The sequence below is a fragment of the Elaeis guineensis genome, chromosome 7 (assembly GCF_000442705.2).
Source record: "Elaeis guineensis isolate ETL-2024a chromosome 7, EG11, whole genome shotgun sequence".
In the NCBI taxonomy this organism is placed as follows: Eukaryota; Viridiplantae; Streptophyta; class Magnoliopsida; order Arecales; family Arecaceae; genus Elaeis; species Elaeis guineensis.
This window is the reverse complement of record NC_025999.2, coordinates 76,348,659-76,361,022: the sequence shown is the minus strand read 5'-3', so window position 1 is coordinate 76,361,022 and position 12,364 is coordinate 76,348,659. Positions and strand designations below refer to the sequence as shown.

General features: G+C 34.9%; 1 protein-coding gene across 1 annotated transcript; it reads right to left on the bottom strand.

The window, feature by feature from the left end:
* Nucleotides 1-1,991: 1,991 nt before the first annotated feature.
* On the bottom strand, nucleotides 1,992-8,083 carry LOC140859420 (uncharacterized protein At3g27210-like). Its single transcript, XM_073261127.1, has 4 exons — nucleotides 7,903-8,083; nucleotides 7,555-7,806; nucleotides 2,742-2,822; nucleotides 1,992-2,632 (listed from the first exon to the last, which is right to left on the bottom strand). Exons 2-4 carry the CDS (start codon nucleotides 7,754-7,756, stop codon nucleotides 2,175-2,177), a joined length of 741 nt encoding a protein of 246 aa, XP_073117228.1. The 5' UTR covers nucleotides 7,757-7,806; nucleotides 7,903-8,083; the 3' UTR covers nucleotides 1,992-2,174.
* Between the last annotated feature and the right edge of the window lie 4,281 nt (nucleotides 8,084-12,364).

Here is a 12,364-nt window from a genome sequence, read left to right as displayed (position 1 = left end):
GACGGAGAACGAAAAATAGAAGGGAAGAAGAGGCTTAAATTGCCTGGGTCTTTGAAAATGCCATTTCAAATGGCGCTTTCAAAACACCATTTGAAATGGCATTTTCAAAAGTGTCATTACAAATGGTGATTTTCTTTTTTTTTTTTGATCCTTTGATTCCACGAGAGATGGAGGGAGGAGATGACATGAAGCGAAGAAACGCCATTTCAAATGACATTTTGTATCAAAAATATCATTTGAAATGATATTTTATAATTTTATATTATTTTTATAAATAAATTAAAAAATATATTAATTTTATAAAAAAAATTTAATATTATTTTAAATAAAAAATACGAATCTATAGCTATCGAATAGACAGAAAAAACTAACCACTTCGGTATTAGCAGCATCTTACCGGCATGCTTCACATCAACACCAGTGTCATAATTATTTAAAGGAGTTTTTTTTGCATATAAGCCCTACTAATATAAAGTAATTGTAAAAAAAATATTTTAAATGTACTTACATATCAAGATATCTTTTATTCCAGAAATCTCCTATAATATCGCCGACAAAACTTTCATGGTCATAATAACAATTTATCGTGTTTCTTTGCATTCCTCTCATTCGGTATTTGAGAGCTTCGATCCAGTGAAGTATGTTAACTGCCCCTAAATCAAGATAGAATCAAGATTTAAATTCCTGGAAGGATGGTAGAGAGGAACATAAATTCAATGATGGTGGTTTGAAAAGCATCAGTAGCTCACTAACTAAAAGCTCTAGAAAGCGGATGAAGGGAGAAATGGGAAACATACAATAAATATTTCAATATAGATGATGAAAAGTTGAGTAGGGATCCTATTGACAAATTTATACAATAATGGAGATGCTAGTTTCCATGCATATGAATGAGGAATTTGAACTTATGAACGAAGTCTCAATTTACGGTGTATCTATAAGGAAAGGGCTTACATGCAAAAAATTCCTCAGTTAAATTCTTGATGCTGTCTTCACCTGCATATGTATCCATAATATAACGGAACCAGAATGCAGAATTAACACATACCAACGCAGAGGGCCAGATTTAGCACCTCTAATTTCACAAAGATAAAAAGCCATTGCAGGGAAAATCTATGGGATAAGGATTAGCCTGACTTACAAAATGATCTTGGATAGCCGTAAATAAGCCAAATCTAACCCATAATTCTATATTTTTGATAGTTGAACCATTTTATGAGCTCAATCATCTAAACAGATCCTAAAAAGTGACATGACAAACTTGTGACGCTGCATAGACATCACTACTTAGACCCTTTCCCTCTTCTTAATATCGCTGGAGAGTTGCTTAACTCACTGTACCATCCAAGAAAGGGCTCAAGTTGTTTGTGAAGGTAAAGCAAGTAATGAAGCGAAATAGCCGAGGGCTAAAGAATTTAAAAAAAAAAAAAAAAAAGAAAAGAAAATTTTACAGTGCAGTAGAAGATGAGGAAATGAGGGTTTTACCCTCTCATGATGACTGATATTAGGGACACAGATAAACATGAAGGCAGAAAATATATAAGAAAAGACAACTTACATGCTTCTTTATAGTATTGAGAAGTAATATAACGACACCCACATTCTTGAAATCTAAGAGCTACACTGGATAAATATTTCAGATAATATAAGGCATACACAACAATAAAGCTATAGTTTGGTGCAGTATAAAACATGAAGCAGTAGCGTAAAAAATAAGGCTCAGATTAGAAATTCTTTACATATTACCAAACTCTTCGAACATTTTGCCTCTAGGATTATCAACTTTAAGAAATGTACAACCACGAGGGACAGTCAAATTTACCTAACACGCATGTCCCTTGGTTCTCCTTCATCCTTCCCCATTACATGGATTTTCTGATCACTGATATCACCAAAACTACACTAGAGATGCATGTTTGTAAAATGTTTTAGAGTGCACTTTGATGACCATTAGGTATTAACATATAGACACATCCACCATTCTCTCTCCGTCATACCAATTTCGATCATCTAATACTTTCAAAGGTATCCAAGGAACAAGTGTAACGGCTAATATTCCAGTTCTATATGAACACTAAAATACAGATTGGACATCTAAATAGTGTTGCCCAAGTTGCAGCAACCAACAGGTAGACTCATTGAGGCCAAAGCCATCTCCTAGATCGATGGTGACGTCAGGCAGCACAGGGTCCTGGGCTCATTTTCTGCCTCCTCTCATCAAAGTTAAAACTCTGTACCAAACTAGGCAAGCAACAATGTACACTTTTCCATGTCCTCTCTTTTCTGTTCTTAGGGTCTCTAGTGGGAGACACTTCACCGCTGTACACAGAATTGGCTCCAGAGATGTAGGGACTTCCATCTAATGATTTCGGAGGTTGGTCAGAGCTGATTTTGCCACCATCCGGTTTCCCGTTGATTTCAAATTTCTTGTTATCAGAAGCATTTTGTTCCTTGATATTCTTTTCACCTTGCGATGATTCTCGAAGAAGTTCAGCCAGTTTTTTTCTACCAGTTGGAGAAGGTTCTGATTTAGAGTCAGGAAATTTGTCGATAAAGAAAGCATCATTTAGCCGAGGTGTTGCAGTTGTGGTTGTCTGGTAATTTGGAGTACTGCCACGAGACGGAGTAAATTCTGCATAAAAGAAAATAGACTATGTTATATTCCTGAAAATGGAAATTGTATTTGCAACCATAACATTACTCTTTAAAAATCAAATTTCCTGAAGCTACAGTAGTTTTACCTCCATTGACACTGTAGAAATCATCTTCACAGTCGGAGTCTAACCATGGCCGCGAGTCAAAAAAGATCTCCTCCTTACTACCTGCCGAGTCATAGAAAGGATTACATTAATTTAAAACTTGGTGCTAAAAGTGCAACAGATGGACCTTTTTGTCAATGCAAGACAATCAAGCAACCTGCAAAGAGCTAAAGCAGCTCTTCTTTAATAAGATTAAAGTGGCTGTTTATAATAAATTCTACAAAAGATGTGCATTTGTGGATATTTAATTAGAGATTGTATCTTAAATCTTAATGGGAACACAAAATTACGAACCAGGGAATCTAACATAAAGGAAAATATGCTAGACAGTTACCACAAATTAAGTCTTAGCTATCTTAATGAAGGGGCCGATAGATGAAAGTATTTATTTTCAGAAGCCCTAAAACTTTATTAAATTGATACTGATCAAATCCCTCATATCAACACTTGTTTTGATTTACATTGTTTATTTGAGAAAGCTACATTATTCTTGAAACTAGAAATGAGTGGAGAACTTGAGCAAATCTTCCTCAATAGCCGAATGATAAAAGGGTAATTGCATCTAATGCAGAGAAGAAAGAAATCAACCATGAGGAGTCATCAAGGAGCAAAAATACAATACCAATTCTTCCATGAGGGAAGCTAATTTCCAGTTCAACTGGATAGAACACAGATACCCTGGCCAATTAAGTTTAAAGGTAGTCCTTTTAAGGCAACAATTTTTAGTAGCACACTGATTCCCTTTTTTGCAAATCATTAACCAGACAACGTGCTATACCCTGCAAGCATATAATCCCTGCCCATGCTCATGCTCGAAAAGAACCATAAAGTAAGCCACTCCTTGCCATTAATTGCAGCAAACAAGGAAAAGAATATCTGGTGCTGCAGACAAGCTTTACCCCTAGTGGAGCCTTATCCTTGGTGAACTACCACGATGCAAACTACCATTGACACTGGTACCCGGAGATCAAAAAAAAAAAAAAGCAATTCTCCATCACCTCATTTCCTTTCTGTGATATTGTCATGCATTGACTTTGCACTTAAAAGTGGTGGTCAAAAATAAAAGCTTGAGTAATGTTGAGAACTTAGAGCCTCCACATACTACCCTTCAAAATGCATTTGGATGACCATCCACCAACAGGCCTTTAAAGGAAGATACAAGATAGAATACTCCCACTTTTAACTTCCAAAAACTTCTATTATCCTCTTTTAACTGAAGCCCAGCCCTCCTTTGATAAGACCATTAACCACATAAATCTTTATCATTAATCGTTAATACGAAAGATAAATGCAGATCTCTCATCCTCTTGACCAACCAAACAGTACCCACGGAAGTAACAGCAAACAAATTCAATGGGTAAACAACCAGCACTACATTGTCCATTCAAATATGTTTCCATATGCTTACTCTATATCCCTTCCCAATCACAAGCATAATCCATCCTGAAATCAACATAGGGACCTTGCTTCAAGACTTTCTTCTTCACAATCCACTATTCAAATCCTTTAACCCAACAATTCCTTGTCACATGTGTCTTTCTATATCCTAAGCCACCTTGGACAGGCATGCAGACCCTTTCCCAATTTACATGATAAATACTTCTTTGAAACCCTAAGTTTGTGCAAAATATATCCAAGTTAAATATTACATGTTGGGAAAGCTGCTCATCAATATATGCAACAATATGTTTTAAGAATCGTATCCTTGAAGAAAAGAAAATGTTAGCATATAGGAAACCAAATTCTAGTAGAGCCCTCTAAAACAGATTCCAAACTTTTCTGCCAAAACCGGCCTAGGGCTAAAGAATTTCTTTCAACTTCACATATGTCTGAATGCAAATTCGAATTTCTTGTTGAATTCAATGATGAGAATTGTCATTCAGTCTGTCTTCTTAGATGATGGTACCCATTGTTCAGTGAATAGAGCAATAAGTCAGCATTTCTTTCGAGGACACGAATAGTACAGGGCTTGCTGAGCTGGTCATAGATGTCATGGGCAGAGGTTTCTAATGACTAGTCTCCACCCAATTCCATTAGCATTTTTTTAAACCTAACAAATACTGAAAATATGAGTTGGAAACTTTGAATGTTGCAAGCTACCATAGTTTGAATTCAGTGCTTGGTGCCAACCACCAACTTGTACGCTTGCTGATGACACTTGCATCAACTTGATGATTTATATATAAAATTTATTATATATAAAGCAAAATAATATGTAATGATTTTGTGACAGCACTTTCATTTGATAACTAGTCAATGTGAATCTAATGGTTCCATAAACATGACATGCATTATGTTACCTGCATATGAAGAAAAACATCATATGCAACCTTTTTTCAAAACAAGGCAGACTAAGACAGAGTCCCTTTAAGAATTTTAATTCAAGATAGGGCTTGGAAATACAACTTCACCATACTCCACATTCAACAAGTGCTATCTCAACATCATTACAAATTGTAATATGTCTAGAATTATTTAAGAAATTCCCAACAAGTTGAGGAGTGAAAAACTTCACCTAAGGTAAGGTTTTATTCTTTGACTGAAAATAAGTTTAACAATTGCAATTTCTTACCCAAAGTAAAACCTCCATCTTCTCCATGTATTTAAGAAAGAAAGTATGTTGATTTTACCACTAAGAAAGTATGTTGATTTTACCTGGCTTCTATTTGATTTATATATGTCTAAAGTAATTTCTATTTTAATTCTTAAGAAGGCTAGAGCACATTAGTATTTCATATCTAGATACAAAGGGTTATTTTTCTAATGTGGTAGTAAAGCATGGAAAAAACCATGCTAGGTTATTACCTGGGGCAGAGGATTCAAACAGAATATAAAATTGCTTGTACTGACAAATTGATGATGGAATCAAACACGCTACCTAATTTATTGTTTTAACCAATGCTTAATATACTCCCCACCAATAATGGACAGGATAAGTTTTAAGTTGATAGGGCAAAGTCCTGATGACACTTATTTTCTTCTTCCATAGATGGTATTATATCGATACAATAAAAAAATGCTGTTAATGAGTTTCAAATCTGATCAGAATAGTATACCAAATTTCTACAACAAGTTATATAATGATGTCACATTTCTCAAAATTTATTTTCTAAGGAAATTTTGGCGTTAATGCCGTTGATGGGAGAGGAACAGGAAAAGTAATCAAAAGAAAAGGAATATCATCATAGTATCCTGAGTATAAAAGTATAGTTATCTACAAGTGGGGAAACAAACGAAAAAGAAGGCAGTCTTGTGTATTATTTCTGGATTCGACACTGTCAATTTTAAGGACCAGATTTTATTGATTTACAATAATTGAAAATTTTAAAATATCCAATTATAATTCACAGTTGCCAAAAACTATATAGAGAAACTGTAGCACATATAGATTACTGACACACCAATAACAAATTAAAATAAATTATCTCAGGGAGTTCAAGCACTTAAGATGTGTGTTTACCAGTACGCATAAGATGTGCATTACAGAAGTGGAATTATAGTAGCATCAAAAAGAATAGAACAAATAATGAATACACCGGAAGAGCAATATAACAAAAAATGTTTTAGAGAATTGACCGAGACAATTTGGATATTGAACCAAAAAAAAAAGATCAGTGAAGACCAAATTAACCCAGATAGAAGTGCTCAAGAAGGATTTTCCTTTTAAAAAGGGTGTTAGACAAAAGATGTAGCACCTATGAAGCACAAATGGATAAGAGAGAATCACAAGACCAATGTCAAAAAGCAACAGCAAGTCTTGGGTGCTTGCACTTATAAGTCAAACATCAGCATCAATATGTTACCATCACAACATATACTCTTCCCAAGCTTGAGTTAAATTGATATAATAGGCTGGATTTAGAAATTATGCGATAAAGGATAAAAGGGCAGAAATCAATAATTCAAATTAATCATCCATGCAACTTGGCTAGAAGGAGAGCTGCGGAACTTTATTTTCTCTTTTTGATTTTACATATTAAAGTCAAGATGTAGTAACATAGGTATAACAGTAAATACAATGCATTTCTCCAAGGGCTGGCTCTTGGAGGAGGTCCCCTGTTCAAATCCTCAGTATTGATACATACATACATACATACATATAAAGTACCAAGGATAAAGAAACTACAGATGACTAAAATAGAGAAAGAAACTAGAAATAAAGAGGGCTTTAATAAGTCAGGAATATAAAAAGTTATCATACTAAAGCTTTCAAACTGATAGACAAATGGATGCTTATATAACCCTTGGCATACATCAGCCATGATCATGCATCAAATAAAATAGATATCCGGACTCAACAATTTGAGCTTCCCATGCTGCCAGCTTTTGACTATCCAAATTTCATGATCGGATAACCCAACTTGATGATTCGATATTTCAATTAAAAGATCAATCGGTATATTAAAACCAGAGGTGCAACAACAAAGACCACAACCCAATACTTTTTATAATGAATTATAATATGAATGAAAATATGAAGGCACTATTACCTATCTAGTTCCAGGTTACCTTCCACAACTCAATATTATTCAGTATTCACAAAATAAGTCTCAATATCAAGCGAATAAGAACATACTCATGCACTTACATAGACAAATATAAGAAGAAATTAGCATCACCCGAATAAAAAAGTTAACTTTTAAATCCACCAACCCCCAAAGAAACAAAAAAGAAAAAAGAGACCTACTTGTACGCAGAAAAAGCAACAATTTCTTTTTTCTAAAAAGAAAAGGAAAGTTTGCACCCAAAAAAAAAAAGGAAAAATAGAGGAATAAATGGCTTCAAAAGATCATACCAAATACTGGGCTCCTAAGATCCAATCCAGAGTCCACAACCTTGCCCTTGAAATCAAACCCACCAACCGGGTTCTCCTCCCTATTCAAAGGCTTCTCTTTGGCAGGGCAAGGAATGAAGAACCTCTTGGCCTTAGCGCCTAAACCCAGCCGAAATCCCATAGCGGTATCCGGATTCTTCTGAACCGAAGCGCAAGAACCCATCCGTACAGAAGAACTCTTCTCACCCAGCACCTTCAAAACTCTAATCTTTCCTGCATCAACAAGAAAAAAAAAAAAGAGAAAAAGTTAGAAAAAGTACACAAAAATAGATAAAAAGAGAGTTTTAATAGAAAGGTAGCAGATTCTACTTGTACTAACGAAGGAAAACCAAACATCCCATTTTGCTTTGAGATAGAGAGACGCAAAGAAGTCCCCTGCTCTTCCAAAGAGAGAGAAGAGAAAGAAGAGGGGGCAGGGGATGTTCCCTTTGATTATTTCCTCAGTTAATGAAGAAGGGTGTTAGAAAACAAGAATTTAAGTCACTTCAAAGGAAAATTTGTGTGCGTGTGAGAGAGGGAGAGGGACTTGAAAGGGAAGGGACGTCCGGGGAGTGGGCACTTAATGCCATAAGTGGGGCCCACCACCATGAATCAGTGGGCATTTTATCTTTCTCCTAACTATTTATTGGCCGGTGCCATTTCCATGTGCACCGAGTTAGAAAGCTGGAATTTTTTTTATTTCTTTTGTACCAATGGTTCCAAACTTTCTAGCTTAAAAGATTGATTCCTAGATACAATGCCGGCATTTTTTATTTCAATACATGCAAGGCTCTGTTCCTCTACGCTGGTGTGGACTTTGTGGTGTGTAATTGATTGGCAAGAGGAGTATTTTATTGATTTGCATCAGGAAAGGATGCATCATAGTACTGTAACTGCCATTGTTATGAGTATGATATAGTTTTATGTTTGTCTCGTGTGAAATATCGGATGGAGATCGGATGGGTGGGGGAGGAAAGCATGACACCTCTTTTGTCTCATCAGCTGGGGAAATGCCCTGAGTCACCAATTGGTTCATGCCAAATATTCTCTAGCCTATCTGATAGGCTTGGCATCTCACACTCTCAACTGCCTCCCATGGGTTGCGCAATGCATGAAAGGGACACCTTTTGAAATGTTCATCCAACTGCATAATAAATTTCTCAAGCTTATTTAAGATTGGATGACCAACTGATGATCAACAGTCTTTTATATACCAAAAGAAACACAAACTTTCCATGTATTATATCAATTTTTACAACTCATATTATTCACCTTATGCAGCCGATTCTATGTAATTAGAAAAAAAAACTAAATAATTATGATTATGGGGATAGGGTTGTATATATCTTTCCCACAAAGGTATGTGACAGCCTCCGTATTGAGATCCATGCAAATAGATGAATATTAAAGTTTAGAATACTTTCATCCATATGCAGTGAGTGAGTGATTGAACTACGTATTTGTACAAAGAAAGATGAATCTTTCTATCGTACGAATCCTACAACTTCTATCCATGATTATGATAATATTTACCTTGTAGCACAAAGCAAAATAGTTCATGTCCATCAGACAAGCACCCCTGGCAACACTCTTAGCAAACAATATCCATAGAGAGCAGTTATCAACTTCTTTATTTGCTATTTTACTTAAAAGATGCATTAGATTACTAGTAACTATCATTCTTGAGAACAAACCATAGTTTTATTTTGTCCCTAATGGAGGGGATATAGGATAAAGATTAGAAAGGTGGGGTATGATATGATAGGATGATTATTTTGATTTCTGGACCTTGCTTTTGTCTGTATCTCTTGTTGGGGCCGCTGCGAGAACAAACGTGTGGGAGATAGCGTTAGAATCTTCATTTAACCAGACAATTTAAGTTACAATTTTTTTATTTGGCGGAAGGGTTGCAATCTTTGAACACCGAATTGACAACCTCCATTATTTTGAGCGGACGAAAATAGGAATTTCCATAACGCCGATGGCCTGTGGGTGTCTCATGGGGTGCAAAAATTGTAGTGCCGCTCAGCGTGTTGATTAGAATGTCTATTAATTACCAAAAAAATTAGAATGGTTGTTTTGTGACGTTTGTTGCATAAAATTAGTTCCTTGGCGTTGCTGCAATACACTTGCAACATAATGTTGTATATTCTCTGGTTAAAATTTAGAACAAATACCAATTACATCAAATAACAGTAGTGGAAAAAAGTTAATCAATTTATTCAAAAAAATAAAGACCGATGCAATAAATTTAGCCCCTTTCATGCAAAGACATCTCACCTCACACAAAAAATTTTCTGCAGCTCTTCGAGTCAATCTCTTTTCCAACATAAAAACATACTCTCTCTCCCACTATAAAATAAAAACATCACCATCTTCCAAAAAAAAAAAAAACTTTTGCATATCGAAGACTCAACCTCACTTCATATCTACCTAAATTATAAAGTTATTGCAATTAGGGCACTTGGTTCGCAACCAAAATTAAAATATGAATGAATTAGAATAGGAACTCAAATAGCAATATCTCTTGATGTGTTTGGTCCATAGGCCGAATCAGTATCGAAATCGAATTTGATTTGAATACCAAAAGAGAATAAGGATTAGATTTTTGAAAATTATGATATTTCTATTTTTATCTGAAATCGGAATGAAAATGAGACCCTTCCAACCAAATGATTAAAATAGGAGCCACTCATTCCCATTTTCATTTCAGAATCAAAATATCTTCAACCAAACATGTCATTAAACTAGATCGGATGTTTGAGAAGATTAGAACTTGGCAATGATTTTTTATACGATCCATTTCCATTCTTTTTCTTCTTTTAGTATCCCAACGAAATGAAACTTGATTTGAGTTTTCCTTTGGTAGCTAGAGACAGATATTGATGTTTTGCTCCCTCAATTTGGTGGGAAGCTTGGCCAGGCGGCTAGGACCTAGGAGTTGGTCTACGGTACTAATTTTGAGTCTCTTTAGGAAAGTAGTCCTAAAAACAATGGCATATGAACTTTGACCATGTGATTCTCCTTTTGAAAAAACCTATGGACTAACATGGCATATTTGTGCCAAAAAAAAGAAAAGCTAATACAGCATGTGTCTGTGGAGCGAGTTTGATGGCGGACAAAAAGGTGATGGCTCCTCATGAGCATAGATTCAAAGCGAGGTCATTGAAATTCTATGAAAAAAAAGAGGAAAAAAAAATGAAGAGAGAAAAACGTGCAAAGAGCCTAACTAGTTTAATCCAAATATTCCAGTGAAGAAAGTTATGAGAAAATAGAAGTATTTTGTCCGCAACCTAATCTCTATAATTGTTTTCTCGACTGCCATTGATAGAACTCTTGAGGATACGCTGAGGTAAAAGGAGTATGATATCACAATTATTCACAATTTAGAAGGTACACGGATTAAGTAGACAGACAACTATATAGATGGTCTAGGCCAACGGAATAGCTCAAGTGAATTTCTACTTTGACCTTTCTACAAGATTCGTGCTGGTCTTAAGATGTGCATGGAATAGCTCAAATTTCCATTCTTTTTTGTTTTCAAGATCGAATAGGAATTATGGAAAGTGTTAGATAGACTTCATATTTAATACGGGAGATATGCGAACCCATTTTTATAGACACTTATTTATTTATAAAATATTTTGTTTTTTTTAGTTTTCTATCTTTTGTTATATATATTTCGGTTCAAATAATCAGGCTTCAATATCTTTTAGGGTTACATCCTAAGAAATATGCGGCCGTGTCGCATGCTAAGCATGAGTGATAAGTCTAGAGGATGGTGGTGTAGTACTATTTTTGCTAATTTAAAGTTAGATGAATAATCTACTAAGAAAGTCGGATGAATAAAAGCAACCTAAGAAAACTACAGGTCGTAGAAAATCATATTAGCAAATTAGGTTCCACATTTCTCCTGAGATTTTTTTTTTTTTTTTTCTGGTTGTGAGGTCAAACACAGAAAAATCTTTAAATTTAAGGTATGTAGAATATAAAAATCAAGCATGATAAAGAGGGTAAAATACATATATAAAGGATAAGACTGATATGTCGGCTGAGCTGATGTCGTGGTTACATCCCATTGCTTTCAAGATTTTGGCCTCATCCTTCTTAGGAATTTTCATGGTGTGAAAACTCCCGGTCTCGTGAGAGCATAGTGCTCGGACTGCACTCCGACTGTCCAAGTACCTGATAAATTTAAGTCATGGGATGGTTCAGGCTTCCTTTTCAGAAAAGCAAAAGAAAAAGTTGGACATCAACGGTCTCAACTACGGTGTGGCAAGGGGATGACCAAAAATTGAATGGGGAAGGGAACAGAAGTTCTTGAATGAAAAGAAAAAATTAATGAAATCCGAAATTTTCTTTTTTTTTATATATTAGCTTTAATTGAACAGCTTTTCTTTTTTTATATTAGCTTTAATGGAACAGCTTGGAAACCGATTAAATTAGTTTTACATTTTTTTAAAAAATTTTTTTTTGGGGCAATCGAACATACACTGGAATCGTTCGACTTGCAACATATAAATCTTGGTTATATATTGCAAGAGTTAATATAATTAAAATATTATGTATAAAGGTAAATTGACTACTTACCTGGCACCTGTCGAACTTTTTTGAAGCGGTAGAGAGTTTTCTGTTATAACGAACTTTGGATCATTTGAAAAATTATTTTTTCTTATGTTTTCAAAATAATCATCTCAATGAAAATAGTATTGCGAGGATTCGTGTGGACATATACTTAGTCCCACATTAGTTATTTATTGAAAAGATCTTGGATACTTATATGAAATTAAAA